At 38.5% G+C, this 17000-nt stretch overlaps 1 protein-coding gene across 1 annotated transcript; it reads right to left on the bottom strand.

Moving 5' to 3' along the window:
* Positions 1 to 249: 249 nt before the first annotated feature.
* LOC119909479 (laminin subunit alpha-2-like) lies at positions 250 to 9305 on the bottom strand. Its single transcript, XM_038727725.1, has 7 exons — positions 9145 to 9305; positions 8838 to 9014; positions 7608 to 7791; positions 5367 to 5453; positions 2383 to 2495; positions 770 to 863; positions 250 to 396 (listed from the first exon to the last, which is right to left on the bottom strand). The coding sequence occupies exons 1-7, from the start codon at positions 9279 to 9281 to the stop codon at positions 265 to 267; spliced, it is 924 nt and encodes a 307-aa protein (XP_038583653.1). The 5' UTR covers positions 9282 to 9305; the 3' UTR covers positions 250 to 264.
* Positions 9306 to 17000: the final 7695 nt, after the last annotated feature.

Genomic DNA, 17000 nt, shown 5'->3' with positions numbered 1-17000 from the left:
ACTAGGATTTCTTTAATTTTAAGTGAGTAAAAACCCACATTTCTAAGAATTTTCTTAGAATTTTGTCACTAGGAGCTACTCTTTGCATTAAGATTTTATGAATACGGGCCCTGGTGGTATTCACACACATACACAGCGAAATGAAGGGGGAAAATACTGTATTTTAAAGAGTATAGTCCTGAAAGTGTATTCAGTTCAAAGTTATTTCCTTCATGGTGAATAAATGAATAAACAGGCGAACAAATTGGAGAATCTGTCAAACAATCAAAGTATGAATGGAAGACTGAAGAACTGTCCTACCTTGTGCCAGTTCCCATCATTGATGGAGAAGGGGACGCACCCAGAAATGTTTCCATGACCAAGATCATAACCCAGACAAACCTGTCTGTCCTTGATCTACAGGAAGAGAGAGAGTGAGTAATGATGGAGGGATGACAAGCTGACATGGTTAATGTTGCCTTGGTGAAACAGACAACAGACAAACAAATTCAGCCTCTGTACATCTGAGTTCACAGTTTGTACACATTGCGAGCCATCTGAAGATCTGCTCAAATCATTTATAGCAAAAAATGAAGTAGGCACTGTTCTTCTGATGTACACAGAGCTGAAGTTTATTTCAGTAAGAGGTGGTGAAATAGAGTTAAAGACTGTGCTTTGACATACAAAGAAGCAGCTTGTGTTATCCTAGACCAACCCAGATTACTAGAACCATGGGACAAGTGGGAAAAAATTAACTTATACAATGACAGTCAGAGCAGTAGATGGATACCTGTATGGCAACAAAGTCAGCATGGTTGATTCTTGCCATGTAGAGAACAAGACCCGACTCCTCCTTTGTCCTCAGCTCAAACTCCAATATTAGCCTTAGACAAACATACAAACGAATGATTACACCAATAAAATATTTACCAAATGCAAAGTAAATCAGATCAGAGCTTTGCATTTTTATCAGAATACTGGGAAGAAAATACTGGATTGTTAGCATTTCAATATAAAAAAGTACAATGCCCCTCAAGTCCCCAAAGGAGATATTTAACTTGTGTGCACAAGATAATAACTTGTGAGCACAAAATAAAAATATAACCTTGCAGGATTTTAGGGGCTCTGTAGAAAAGCTATTTCCAGCACAGGTAATAGTAATATTTTTCCTACCAATGTATGCAGTTAATTCTCCATTAAAATTTTTCGGCTGTTGATTTACATGTAAATGTCTAAAAATCTCTTTGTACTTAGTAAGCACAAGCATAATTTCCCAACCAAATGAAAAATATACAAATGAAATGATTTGTATTCAGCAAGGCAAAGCGTGGAATATTAGAGAAAACAACATGGAAGACAAATTGCAGTTTTAAGTGAGTCAGACACCTACCTTAGCATTTGATCATGTTTTCCAGCACTGACAGATGCAGAATAATGAAAGATATATTTTGATTTGGACAGGAGGCTACCCTACTGCTTAGAGAGAACGTCCAGTAAGTCTAATCCCCAGAACAGTCTTTGGGCAACAAAACTATTAGATATGTACATAAATACATGTATGGAATTAATTCCTTTATCTTTCCATCATGTTTTAGTTTTTGTGAAGTCAGTTTGTGAAACAATTTGTATTTACAGCGTTGGTTCAGAAATGCAATAGTTACAGAGGATGTTTCCCTGGATTTTGACCTGCTGTACATCTGTGCTAGTATAACTCTCACTCACTCACTTCTGTTTTCCTTCCTAAGCCAAAACCTGAGAAGATGCACACAAACACACCCACACATGGGGTCAGAGTTTGCTGTGTTGAGTATGTTACATGATGAAGCTGGTATATAGCTATATTTACAAGTGTACAAACACAACAGTACTTGTATTTTACTTGAGTATATACGATTTGTGCTTATTCACATCATTTCGGATGCAAATATTGTGCTTTACACTCCACAATATTCATTTGATGGTTACTTTACAAATTAAGATTTTCCATATAAATAAAGATCTTAAAAAATATTAAATATTAAAAATAAACACTATAAGGAGTCGCTCAAATAAGGCTACAGCTCAACAAACTACAGCTGAAGTAAATTATCCAAATACTTTATCATTTTACATCTGTGAACACTGAAGATTTTTGTAATGTTTATATTTTTGTAAATGTTGTTTTGATTTCCATGAACATTGCCATTGCTAATTCATGTCAGTGTTGGAAATTTCTCAAAAAGTTCAGTCTGTTATCTGTGGCAGGTGCTTTATAACTTGCACCGTGTTTCACCTTACAATACAACCAAATCTGAAAACCATGTACATGTCCTCACAAGCAACATTGTGTGTGCTGCACTGAAGGGCAGTCCCACAAGATAAAACAATAAATTATATATATTATAATTTAATCTGAATACATACTTCTCTCTGACTTTGGTGTCATCAAAAGCAAAGCTCATATGGCTGTTCCAGGTCAGTCCAAATTGATAAGCCTTCTCGAGTGCTGTCGGGGCCACAGCTGATGCACAGGAATCCTGGAGATTGGACATAACGTGTCAGTTACACTAACAGGGTTCCCATTACCTCTCATCAACAGGAACCTTAACACTTGAGCAAAACACATGTCAATCACACTAATAGGGTTTCTGCTTCTGAGCTGCAGGGCCCTAAAGGGCTAGTCAGAACTGCAAACTGTTCTGTATATAAAACAGGTATATGAAGAGTTTAAAGTGAGATTAAATTCTTGTAGATTTATAAGTGAGGCCTTGGAAAAATTGTTAATACATTTCAATTTTAAACAAAACTATATATATATACACACACACTACACCATCATTATAGCGATTTTTATAGTGTCAATTACCATACTGAATATTTCAAATGGTAAGTAGAGGTACAGCATACTGTGCTGCACTACTGTATAGCATATTAAAATCTGCTTAATTGCAATCATCTTTCATCACTGTCTCCTCTTTATCACTTCAAATCAGTCACTTCCAAGGTGGATTTGGCTGACACTGTTCTCAAATAAATGGACCCTCCTGGAGTTGTATTCTCATAAATCCTGCCCATATTTTCTTTTAATTTGAACCAACATCACACACTACAGTCTGATTTCCATTTGATTTGGGTTTCACTTTGGCAGTGGGTAAGCATAGTATTAGATGTGCAGCTTGCCATTTTACAGGGTGCACTTCCGCCAGTGACCAGGAGGTGTCAGTGTTGTAATACAAGTAAAGGAAACTTTTGTGACTGTTCTTTTTATTCCCTTTCTCCTACAGTTTTCTTCTTTCTATTCTTTAGTCCTCCTTTCCCACATATGTATTCCCCTTGTCTATGTCTTCTTCCTGTCCTCCCATCTGCTACTTTCTCTAAAATACTCTCCGTTCATCTCACTTTCTTAGATTTCCTCTTCATTTTATTCCTTTTCTATTCACCTCACCTCTCATTATTTCCTACTCTCTACTTTATTCTTCCTGACAACTCCTCTTTCTTCACCTTCTCTTTATCCCCCTCATTTCATATCTTCCTCTGCTTCTGCTATCTTCTAACTGCTGCTCCTGCTACCTCCCTGTACTTCCACCTCCCTGTACTTCCAAGTCCTCTTCCTTCCTTCTCTACTTTCCTCACCTGATCTCCACTCCTTTATGCTCTCCACTCTCACTACTTGCAAAGTTGTTAATTCCCCCTGTCCTCACCTGTTCTGTCCCAGCTCTTACACCTTCCTTCCTTCTTATACCCTCCTTTCCTCCAGTCTCTTCTTCCTATCTCCTTTCAGTCATCTCCTTTCCACTCTTGAATACATCTCCTATTAAGTAAAAAAGCTGCTTTGCCATACCTCCAGTATAATTTTGAGACAAAGTTAGAGAGAGGGGGGAGCATCTGAGACGATTGAAAGTCTGTCTGTGTGTGTGTGTGTCTCTCCTCTCTTGTTCTCTTTCAAGTGAAGACATTCCCCACACCGTGACCTTGCTTTGTTACAGCTGACACTCACCTCTTATCAGGCTCTGTCCTCATATCCACTCCACCCCCTCAACCTCCCTCATTTTTGCTGTTCTCATTCTCTCCCCCCATCTAACAAAAGGGAGATGTCACTTGCTCAGAAGCTCTTTCCTTCCCTCTCCTTTCATTCTTTTCCCGCTTCCTCTCCTCCGTCTTTCCATTAAGCCTACAAAAGGCAGGCACCACTCTGTTCAGAAAGACACTCCTTCTCTTTCCTTCTCTTCCTTCATGGCTGCACCTTTTCTCCTCACTGACATCTCTCCCCTTTCTGTCTTCTATCCTCTTTCATCCTTGTCTTCTTCCCTCCCTTTCTCTCATCCCTCTGCGTCTTTCCATTAAGCTAACAATAGGAAGATGGTCTTCCATTCAGAGAGGCTAGTCTTTGGTTGGAGGTCAGACCAATAGAATCAGAAGTAATTTAGTCGGGATTTTGTTTAAGAGTGTGTGTGTGTGTGTGTGTGTACAAGTGAAGGTGAGCCTGTGTGTTGCCACCACTCTTGAGATATCAAAAGTCCCCGGACTGCTTATTGTAGATTTCAGAGAAGCTACTCTTTAGGCTTGTGGTAGTAATTAGCTTTTGCTACAAACGTTTCACAGCTCAACTCATGACCCATTTAAAGACTGTGCAATGTTCCTTAAGCAATGTCACTGGTCACTATATTGCTTAATAGTGTTTCAAATGAAGGTCTTGAATTGAATCTATAAAAGCTTAAGGCAACTAATACTGCAGGTGAAACAACTTTACATTTGCAGCTACTAATCTATTGTAGAAACAATTTAAAGGGATCATAAGGAAAATAATGACCTGAAAAGTAGGTAGATGTTGGAAAGCTTTTACTTTTATTTAGCTATTTTCTATTTTAAGTATCTCCCGTTAACAGGTGAATTGGGTTCAATAAATGTTTACGAGAAAGCCAGTGCCCTTGACATGAAGGTAAATGGAGACAGCAAAAAACAGTAAAAACACAAAATAGTCTGAGGGGTGAGTGTTCAAGTGTGTGCATTAAATAATAAGTATGGTGGTATTCCATATTTTTCTTATTGTCAACAAATTCTATGTAAAGACCAAAAGCAGCAATGTATTGATCCGACTAACTTCTATTCTCTGTGTAACGATAAAGCTCGTAAAATACTAGCACACTGACTGAAAATAGTCAAATATACAATTTATTCCTTTTTGCTAATAACTTTAGTAACCAGTTGTTCACTGTGATTACTTGGCCTTTTATATACTTTGCTGAGTGCCACAGACAAGGTATGGAAGTCAGAAGTTTTGAGTGATGAACTAATGCGCTGTTGGTTTTGGTCTCTACATTAAATTTGTTAACAATAACAACAATATAGAATATCACCAGCCTTATCCTTCAAACTGTGTTGAAAAGTGTGTTTGTGTGTGTATATACCATGTCAGCACCGGGCTCCTGTTTAGCAGTGGGTGGGGCTGCAGCAACAGTAGGTGTGGCAGCAGGTGTGACAGGGGGCGTGGCCTTCTGCAGGTCAGCAGTCAGGGAGTGGAAAGGAAGAGGATTAGTGGTAGCCACAGAGGCAGAATGGCGACAGTGTTTATGACAAACAGCCCTCGAATAGGTTAATGAAGCAATGGAGAAACATTTAGACTCTAGCTCCCTATTTTACATTGAGTCGAAGCGTAATTACTATAAGAATATTGAACAAGTGGTTCTATTTCCTTTTTAGGCTCTGATAATGTTAGAGTTTCTCACCTCTGGAGAAGAATAAGTAAGCAAATAAAACAAATCCTGTGTTGGAGCTGAGAATGTACCTTCTGTTATACTTGTGACGGAAGGAAATTAGAGAGCTGCAATTTAAAAGGGTAATTAGAGGTAGTTGTCATGATATTATCAACCAGAACAGCAAGTAAAAAAGAATTACACTCTTTAAAAATTAAATGAATCTGGTCACTGGAGCCTGTAAGGTGCCCTTTATAGAGCCTCTTCAACCTCTAAATTGGTTCTCACAACAACATCAAGAATCAGAATATGCGGTGACAGAAAAGTGTGAGATAGAGACGCCTTTTTATTCAAGCACATGGTGAGACTGTTGTTTACTATCAGCTATGATTCAACTTTTGGCTGTTGATGAAAACTACATGTTGCAACCTGTGTGCAAAGCTTGTCACATCGTGCAACAGCGCAGCCCTTTCAAAATAGAATTGTGCCCTTCAATTATAAAACTGGCATTATAAAGAAGAATGGTTTGTGTTTAACTACATGTCATACTCCATTAAAATACAAAAATGGTAACTACTTTCTGCTGAAGGAAGAAAAGATTTGTTTTACTTTGATTTACTGTTTAATTAGTTTATCTGTCTCTACAAATCAACTCATGCATTAATGAATTATTAGTTAAATTACAAGGCTTTCAAATTGCATAAAGACGGAGTAGCTTGGAATGCCATCAGAATAATCCAATGTCATGACCAAAGACCAAAGAAAGACACACACTATACAAAAACCCCACACTGGAACAAAGGCCAGTGGAACGGAAGCTAACTCAGACTTTGGTCTGCAAATCTGCAAAAAGTAATGTTGGTGGAGTAAAGGTCATGTCCTCTGTTTTCCTCTGAAGTCTGAGGAGACATTTGCTTGTATATTGCAATTTGTTGTGGCCATAATGTAAATCTGTTCCAAGCGTAAACAGGATCAACAATAACAAAATACTCAACAAATAAAACATGAATCATAAAGATAATTACTGCAGAGGGTCTGTTATAAACATATAATATAGATGGGGAATCTAAGAACTATGGCTTCTTACAGCCCTTAGTCTGCTGTATATCACAAAGAACTTACAGCCCATAAAGCAACACAACACAGAGTTATAGCTAAGCTGGCATAGCTCTTTGGCTCTGTGCTTCATGATCAATGTCTTTTTAGAGGTATAGTTTAGTAGGTAACTGGGTAACTGATAACCTATGACTACTGGAAGGCTTATAATGTTAAATCTATGATATATATCTTGCCTATCCAGATTCTCAGGGAATGATGTGAATGACTCACTGCCTTCCAGCATCTTAGCATAGCAGCTAAATGTTAGCTGAGAGTGTTTTGGCTCCTGGGGGCTCATAAAGCATAAATGTCATGCACAGTTAGCCTAGCGTAGCGCCATGGCTCCGCACTGCGTGACAGGCTGCCAGAGGTGGAGTTTAGTGGCTCAAGGCTAAAGGGACTATAAAGAAGAGTTAATGGGCTGCTGAACTGCTATGTGATGAAGCGTTAAGCTAACACGGCGAGGCCATGGCTGCATTTCATCAGACAGAAATAGGTGTGTGTATATGTGAGTAACCGTAAGAAAAAAAGAATATGGTGGAATAGGACATGGGTGTGCTTCTATAAATGTGTGTGTATATTGGCGTATGGGCTTCTTTTTACTGTACTATATCTGTATGTGTCTTATGTGCATGTGTGCTTTCTCTGTGCGCAAACAAAAGTAATGGCAATTATATTACTGTGAATAAAGACCTTCTACTGTAATGCAAATAATGCCTTGCTTACTCACCCACATATTTCATTTATTTTTAATATCTTAAGAGACTTTCTCCTGAAAAATATTAATGATGAAAGTTATGACTATGAGTGTTTAACAGTCCAAGTGCGTGTGTTCCCACATTAAATTGAGCCACTTACAGTTGGAGGACCTGGAGGTGGGGCACCAGGGGTTGGGGTCTGACTGTGTGGCTTTGACTCCTCCTTTTCCTTCCCGAGCTCCTCCTCTTCTGGCAGAGGAGGAAGAGGTGGCGGTGGGGCGAGGTTGGGGCACTGGCCAATTTCTGCATTCTCAAAGGACATGGGCTGGGAGAAATCTGAGAGACTGAGAGATGGACAGGCAATTAGATTTAAAATCAGATATTTAGCTGACAAACACCATAACAAGATCAAGAGTCAGGGCCACAGTTCACTGATAAGGTTCCTATGTTATGATCATGTATGAGTGCTAGAAAATGAATTATAGTAAGAGTTATTTTAAATGAAGTAACAAAACAATATAATTTATATTTAATGCAAATTGATGTAGATTCATCATGGTAGATGCTTCAAGTACGACCACAGAAAATATACAAAAGGAGCGATGAGGACCTACTGACAGACAAACAGGTGTAAATTAGGTAGAAGTTAACAGCAGGGTGGTGGGGTGAAATGAAAGTGAGCAATAGACAAACACACAAACATAAACACACAAAGATGGGGTGTATAATTTGAGATATGAGTATGTTTATGGTGTTGGACAGCTCTATTACTGCTGTTCAGGGAGAAAGAGACACTGGCTTTATCATGATCATCTATACCATCATCATGACCTCAGGCAATCATATTAACTACGCTTTAACCAAACTGTATGAGGCCGATCGTCCACTGCCAGAAAACATTATTGGGTAAACATTAGGAAAGTGAGATAATGCTGCCCGGTTTGAAATATCGAGTATGTATGCGATGAATTTAAGGTGAACAATTGAAGTAAAATCAATGGGTCAGTTTTGCCTATGTCAGTGTTTTAACATTGTGGAACACAGGGGCAGAGAAACGTCCAAATTCAAAAGCTGACTCTGTTCTTTTGCCCCATATTTATCTTGTGATGTCAGAACCATATTACTCTGTGGATATATCAAAATCAAAATTCATCTGATCAGATCTCACCACTATGATGGATGATTTTTAGTGGAAAAACAAACTGATACTGTTCGCATTGCTACCAGGTCTTTACAAAAGGAAGTGGCCATGGTCACTAGAACTTAGGTTTGGATGTGATTCACACTTACTTTATCACAGTACTTAAGTTGCTAAGTGTTATGGGCTTTCAGAACAACTTGTCTTCAATATTTCAGATTCAAGAAATAGACAGGACTACATGTTACATACACAGCGTTGATCATAAGGTTCCATATACATCCCTGGAACGGGACGTTGGCTCTGTTGGATATCAGCTCTACTTCTGCAGGAATACCACCAAGGAAGATACGCTGCAAGTTCACAGGCTGGTCGTTGGGAAGCGCTGCCTCCCTCTTGACCTCCTCATCCACCTGAACTACAAAAGATCTGGTGGCAAACACACAAAAAGAGTATTAAATTGATTATATAGTACTAAAGTCTTCAACAGCGAAAAAAAATTCTCTTGCACAGGCAGGAAACATCAACACAGACTGAAGAGAAACACACAAACACCAACCTGCCAGGTAGCCTCTCTATGCGCAGTGAGTGCTCTCTGCCATCATTCAGTATGCCTTGCTCAGGTCGTCTGATAACACGACGTGGACTGTGGCTGCCGGTAAACACCAAGACCTCCAGAGAGCCTTTGTTCAGCATGACTGAGAGGTAGGGCTGCAGGAGTTGGAGATAAACTTTATTAGCTGTGGAAATGTGAATATCCAAACTACTCTCAGGACACAGAACTGGGGAGTCCAGGTTGATGCACAAGAGAAGGGCTTTAAAATACAATTCTTCTAATTTTACTGTGTTAAAAGGCTAAAGCAGAGGAGATATCTGACTCAGTATACTGTGTTATGTACTCAACTTAGCAACTGAACAAAGTGAGAATTATGAAGACAACTAGAATGAAATTAAGGAATCCTAGAAAACATTTTGGTAACACTTTCTATGAAGGTCATTGCTATAATGACTTATGCATATTATTATAACACGATATAATGCGTCCATAAGACATTATAACAGTTGTTATAATCACTTACAAACATGCATTAGGCGCTATAACAAAGTTCATAACGTATGACCTTTTGATTTAATGTTTTATAACTAATAGTAATACCAGTTTATATCAATGTGCGGCAAGAATCTTTGACCATGTTTCATAACACATTATAACCACCAACTCTGCCTCCTTATGGATACACTTCAGTCACCATTTACAATTAGTGATATAAAATGGAATAATAGCTTATAGTAATGTTTAAAGTTATACAGCATGTCTTTGTTTGCTTGAAGTAAAGTGATAAAATATCTATCCCTGTATAATATATTACAGGTGGACATAATACCATATTAACTAATTATAAGACCTTATAACACGTAATTGTTTGCTTTAAGTAAAGTGACACATTTTGCCCAGGAAAACAACTTTTATTTATGTTTCTTCACTTTATGAACAATCTGTATGAATTTTGAACATTTTGCAGTTTAGCACAAAAACAACATAATTACATCAAGAAAACTCATTGTCAGGGTGGTGAAAGAGAAGACCTGTTGCTGACAAATAAGAAGAGGCTCAGATGTTGTCACAGATGAATGGTGAGCCTATGGACAGGCCCTATCAGATGCAGTGGACAATTTAAGACAACTACAAAACGTACAAAAGGTAACCTGTTAAAAGACATTTTAAAGTAACTGAATGGGAATACAGTTTGGGCAGTAGGGATGAAAATCTCTTGCCACCTCACGATTCGATTTGATTACAGTTAAGAGGGCAGCGATCCATCTTGATGCATCTTTTTTTTTTCTGTGTAAATTCTGGATAATAACTAAACTTTCGTTTACACATTAAAATTCAAAAGAAATGTCTCCTCAATTGCTTAAAAGGACTAGTTTACATCCCTGATTTACTTTAGTAGCCTCAGCTCCTCCGTGGTCACCAGCGTCCTTCCTTTAATAACCAGTTGTCAGACTCCTCTGGACACTGAAATATAATTTAACTTAACTAACTTAGCAGGATGTACAGTATGTGTACAGGACACCAGTTTAGCTTCAACCTGCTGTTCTCATTCCTCAACACGTTTGGTAGTAATGACACGCAACTAATTAATGTTACTCCGTTACTGATTTAGCTAACGTTACACTGCAGCCAAAACCGTGCTTTACAGACCGGGGATCTTTTAGCTAGCGCTACCCGCCTTCACTTTTCCAGCAGTTGCGGAAACAACAGACTTAACGGACACACTGTGACCTACACCGCATATGTTCTGCCTGACGGATAACTTACTAAGTAACTTTATATATATATATATATATATATATATATATATATATATAAATATAAGTTGAACTTCCAAATATGGTTTGTCCCAGAAGACACTGTGCACAAAACGTGATGACGTTCATCTTGGCTTACGTACATGATAGATCCTAATGCAAACCGTTTTATTCTTTAGAAGCCAACAACAGAACTTTAAATACACTTCTGAGAAGTTTTTAGGCGAGAAATCAACTGTGTAGATTTCGAAGATCGGCAGTTTTACGAAAATTGGCAGCGAATCGAAAATGTGTTCAAACGTTTTCGGAGTTGAGAAACTCCGCAAGTGCCGACGGGTGTTATATAGCTGCAGTAACGTTACCGGAGGCTGCACAGCTATGGCGGGTATGGCGGGTATGGTGGGTGGATAGTGTCAGAGCGAGGATTACCAGGAGAAGGAGAAGGAGCAGTCTACCCTGCCGTCGCCGCCAGACCGTGTAGATTTTTGAATGGGAGTGATTGGGACGGCAGACGGGAGACCGACGGCAAGTGAATGGAATCAACGTCTTCCGGCGGCAACGTCACGGCGGCGTATGTTCGAATTCCTGTATAAATATACGCCTACTAAATACATCTGAACTAGTTACGTCGCCTAACAACCGTGTGACACTCACGTCGTCACTAGGTACGTCGCCACCAGTACACCATTGTCAGTGTAACTCCTATTTTAACTTTATTGAGTAAATTCAAGTCATGTTTTGTACAGCCTGTGTTAAATGCTTTTATTCTTGTGGTGACTGGGAACTCTGGAGTAGCCTACAGTTCATAGCCTGTGTTGTGCTTTATTGTTTGGATTCACTGTCCTATAAAATTCCACTGAAGAAGATAATGCTTTCACTTCCCCACAATGTGAAAATGGTTGTATTAGGCCTACAGTTACTTATAAAATTAATCATTGAAGTATTAGAGCTGTTTCATGCTTATTCAGTTTCTATTATTATTTGTTATAGGCATTTGCCTTTGGTTATTTTATTGGCAATGCATTTTAAATGTATATTTCTGCATAATGATTTGAATTATTTTGATCATGCTAATGCATTACTAATCACTGTAATCCTAAAGGAGTTATAAGATACTATGTTGCCTTATGTCTGCACGTTTTTGGGGGATGCTAAACTAAGAGAAACCAGCATACTATTATACAATGATTCAAACGTAATTTCCCACTCTGCATAGCTTATTGTTAATGCTCATGTAAATATAAAGCATGATTCTATACCAAGAACACCATTTAATGTTCAACTGTAGACAAACGTAAATGTAAGTGTTATCTGTTACAGTTAGGCCGACTGGTAAAATATGTAATTAAATCACAATTTCTTATGAAAATGTTTAAGATGCCATCTGAATATTTTCTTTAAAAAGCTTGGCTATATGTTGATAATATTCATTTTGTTGCTTTGCGTGTATTTCATGTGCACATCGTCTTCCTTTGCCATTTCCAGCCACAGTTGTTTAGTAAAGTTTGTTGCTGTTCTGATGCTTTTGATTGGTTCTCATGTTTGAATTTGCAGCGCCACCGTGAGTCAATTAAACTGCCTCTCAAGCTGTGTTTTTAAAATGGTTAACTGTTGAAAAACAAAACATTTATGGCAGCATCAAATATGAAGAAAACACTGATGTAACTAAAACATGTAGCTTGGTGTTGGTCTATTTTTTATATTATAAATGACAGTTGGGTACACAAAGTAAATGATAAAAGCACAATTTTAATCTACAGAATAGACCCAAAAGTAAACATCATGCCAGTTAAAAAAATTAAAGATGGGAGGCTAGAACTTCAAGTTGTCCCTGATATCTATAATACAACAATATAGCATAATTTCATGGCCTATAGGCTACTCAATTAAATTACAAATATTACCAGTTATATTTTTGAAGTTAGAGCTATAGTCTATTAATGAATAAATGTAAAAACACACTCAATGTAATATTTAATTAAGTAAACCCCAAAATTGAGTTTTTCAAGTTTCTGCTGTAAACTTCTCAGCTGACATAACTTACAAAATTAAGTTGATTAATATCTTTGATAAATATTATATCCATTAGATTACCCTCCTTTTAAATTTCTGTGTAAAATTTAATTTTACAGCAACACTTTTAATGACAAAAAGGCTGGAGCATGTAGGCCTGTACTCCTTGTATTGAAAATAATCTCTGGTTCCACACTCCAGTCCAGTTGGTGGCGCTAATGCAGCTCTCGGCTAGTTTGCCAACCGCCAATAAAAAAAGAAAAAAGAAGAACAAGTTTGAGGGGAAAAAACAAGACTGACTGCAACAGGCTTATTAAGGACGTTGTTCAGGAGTAGCCTATCCACACACGTAGCTGTCACACGACGGTCTCCTTTGGTAGGTTATCCGTGGCACTATCCACCCGCCATACGCACGTAGCTGTCACACAACGGTCTCCTTTGGTAGGTTATCCGTGGCACTATCCACCCGCCATACACACGTAGCTGTCACACGACGGTCTCCTTTGGTAGGTTATCCGTGGCACTATCCATCCGCCATACACACGTAGCTGTCACACGACGGTCTCCTTTGGTAGGTTATCCGTGGCACTATCCACCCGCCACACACACGTAGCTGTCACACGACTGTCTCCTTTGGTAGGTTATCCGTGGCACTATCCACCCGCCACACACACGTAGCTGTCACACGACGGTCTCCTTTGGTAGGTTATCCGTGGCACTATCCACCCGCCATACGCACGTAGCTGTCACACGACAGTCTCCTTTGGTAGGTTATCCGTGGCACTATCCACCCGCCATACACACGTAGCTGTCACACGACGGTCTCCTTTGGTAGGTTATCCGTGGCACTATCCACCCGCCAAAGTACAGCAACACAACGGTTAACCCTACAGCGGCGCACATCGGCCGAAAGCAGATAGGGTTAACCGGTCGACATGCATATAATCAATAACTTTAGGCACATACCCTGGTTGGGGTAAGAGGAATATACTTCGGGGGGCTGTCAGGAATAGTTAGCTAGCTACAGTTAGCTCCCCCAGGCCCAGTCACACAGACCACTGCAGCCAACACAGCAGACGTGTCCAGCAACAGCTGATAATGTTCGTACCGCTGTTATTCTGTCAATAAATTCTCAGTAATGTTAAGTTTTAACCTAAATCGAGACACATCTGGCTCGTGATGCAACATTACAGAATATTCTTGGTTTGTGAAACTTAAAATCACTTTGGAAGAACTAAAATATACAACAGTGGTATGAATTGAAACATTGCCTTATTATTATTATAATTAGGCTATTATAAATAAGTATTTGCAGGGATTATAGTATAAATATACTATATTAATAATATATCAGTATAGTATAGTAACACATAAAGTACACTGATTACTACGTTGACACTTGACACCTCTTTTTTTAACGTCTTTTTTTTATTTAACAGCTATGCGTGGACGGAGCGGTCGAGATAAACGTCATCACATTTTGTGCGCGGTGGCTTCTGGGACAACCCATATATGGAAGTTCAACTTCCGTCACGTTTGTCTGGTTTTTATATACAGTCTAAGGTTTGTCTGCGGGCTGCAGCTGGACCCTTCTCAGAAATTTGGAAACAGAACTGCGACGTTGGACCGTTAGAGTCGTCGGACTCGTTAACCAAAAGCAGGACAGGCCGGCTTCAGAGTGACAACAAGCAGACATTTTTGAGGTGAGCGTCTTAGCGCCAGCTACTACAGAAACAGACTATTAACGTTGAGTTACTTGCTTATCAGGGGAAATCTTTCATTGGTATTTTCAAACGTTGTGCCGTGTTTTGTAACGTTGATACAAACGTTAAAGATACGCTAATGTTCAATAAGATAAGTTAATATTCTGTTGATACGATTAGGCATATTTGTTGCTGCACAAACCATTAAGTGTAACGTTAAGTTAGTGTAACGGGGGTTATTCAGTTCTGTAATACTCCCTTTTAATCTCTTTTATATCGCTGATAGTGGTGACAGATGATGGTGGGCTAACGGCTGATAACGGCTAACTGTTATTAGCTAACATTAGTTGACTCCAAGAAGGGATGTTGGCTTGAAAGCTGCGTGTGTAAGGGAGTATTAAATATGAACAACATAAACTTGTGAAAGTAACGCAAATGTACACCTTATATCTATCAAATACAGGAAAAATTACTGACAAAATAAAATTACAAGATTTTGCTATCAGACATAGTAATTTAACCATTTAAAACTCAAATGATGTATGTAGTGAACACGCAAGAGGCATATGTTACATTAGCTAGTGTAACCTTATTTCAAACGATTTTATACAAGTGCACTGCAATGGAAGCAAACAATACTGTAAAGTTAGGTTAATTGTTGCTTTAATTTAAGCTATTTATCATTATTTATTAATATATAACTTACTGAATTTGTGAACTTGTATTTTTATAAACTGTTAACAATTTAACATCACTGCTAGTGTAGCTACTGTTCTTTTTATCTGTTATTTATATTATGTTTATTAAAAGTTAGCAGAAATTATTAATTTATGTTTCTAACGTTTGTCATCACTAGGCAGCAGATAGGGATATCGGCTAATATTTATCCTAGTTTTTTTATTTCATTTTTCTCTCTCTTTGTGTCAAACCACAGCCGTTTTTCAGACTGGCCAAAATGGTAAGTACAGGTAGTGTGCTGATTGCCTCCTTATTTAATTGTATGAGTTGTGCCTATATTTAATTAATGTCTTTTCTACTTTTTTCATCTTAACATAAGCTCCTTTGGGATCTGAGAGACCACACAAATGTTGATGTGGACCAACAAATTGTCACACAGCTCTCTGTAACGTGATTGATGACTGTGAAGATGGCAGACTTGAAAAAGGTAAATCTCTGCACTGCTTAGATTTTTAGTGTACCACTGAGTTGACTGACTTACACCCTACAAATCTGCCTGAGATCATACCTGTCTGACCAATTACCTACCTGTCTTCCTACATAGCTGCTTCACACACAGTAATAAATATTTTTAAAAAAGGTATTAGGTAAAAGCTTCCAACATATTATGGTAACTTAATGATTGGGGAATAAACATTGTGCTGCAAGCTGTTTCATAATGACATTCGTTTTTGTCTTATAAATCCAGCGCACCCCTTTTCTTTACAGGGGTGGCTCCTGCCCCTCCATAAAAGCACAGACTCCCTCTCAGCCAGGCTGTTGCAAGTAAACTTTAGCTTGAGCCAAGATGACAGGAGTTAAAACTGCTATAGCTTGCTAGTCACCATAATTAGCTTAGGCCTATGGCATTTTACACTGCCCTGTACAACATAAGCGGGTATAATTAATAGTTGTATGAATATTATTTTCATACTAAACCAGGTGTGTTCAGTGTTGCTTTACCTGGTTGATGCTTGTAAAATATCCACTGTGTAATAACATACTAAAACTCTCGTTAATTAAAAATATGAAATGGTATTAAATTTGGTGAAGAACACATCATGACTAATAAATGTGAGATAAGATGTTAATGCTATTGTCCTCTCTTCCCCAGGGCCATGCTTAGACCAGCACTCCTGGCATCTCAATACCTAAGATGGCACGTAAAGGCTTCAGGGAAGGTCATCCCATGCAGTGTGACCACATTGTGCTCACACTGGATGGCCAGTTTATCACAGAAGAGAGCGAGGACATCTCTATGGCACTGGGCCTCCTCCTGTGTGTATATTTTGTTTGGAATCCAGCATCCTAAAGGACTGAAGAAGACACTGACCTTTTTGGAGTGTGTTGTATTGAAATTAAGGATGCAGTCGGACTTCCTGTCACAGTAAAAAGAATATAAAACTTAATCTGTGAGTGGACTGTAGGACTCAATATTCTCTCTTTCTGGATGGCCAGTTGAAGAGAACAAGGACTTTTCCACTGAACTGGGCCTCTTCCTGTTTCTATTTTTGAAATCCTGAAGGACTTACAAACATGTTATTGTGCTGTTGACAATGAACGATACTGCAGGACTTCAACTGCATTAGCCAGTTGCAGTAATTTCACTAATTTACTAATTTAATGTTAAAAGACTATAGATTTTCTAAATATAGTGAAGAACTAAAGT

This window comes from Micropterus salmoides, unplaced genomic scaffold, assembly GCF_014851395.1.
Source record: "Micropterus salmoides isolate LMB-PRFRI ecotype aquatic unplaced genomic scaffold, ASM1485139v1 Ms_hic_scaffold_18, whole genome shotgun sequence".
In the NCBI taxonomy this organism is placed as follows: Eukaryota; Metazoa; Chordata; class Actinopteri; order Centrarchiformes; family Centrarchidae; genus Micropterus; species Micropterus salmoides.
This window is presented reverse-complemented; position numbering and strand designations above follow the sequence as displayed.

What these genes read in the sequence shown, in the direction of transcription:
- LOC119909479 (XM_038727725.1), bottom strand. Translation starts at nt 9,281, where the DNA reads ATGCTGAACAAAGGCTCTCTGGAGGTCTTGGTGTTTACCGGCAGCCAC. An exon ending in AGGAGCCCGGTGCTGACATG is followed by an intron (nt 2,496 to 5,366) that starts GTATATACACAC and finishes TCCAATCTCCAG; the next exon opens with GATTCCTGTGCATCAGCTGT. An exon ending in GACACCAAAGTCAGAGAGAA is followed by an intron (nt 864 to 2,382) that starts GTATGTATTCAG and finishes TGTTTGTCTAAG; the next exon opens with GCTAATATTGGAGTTTGAGC.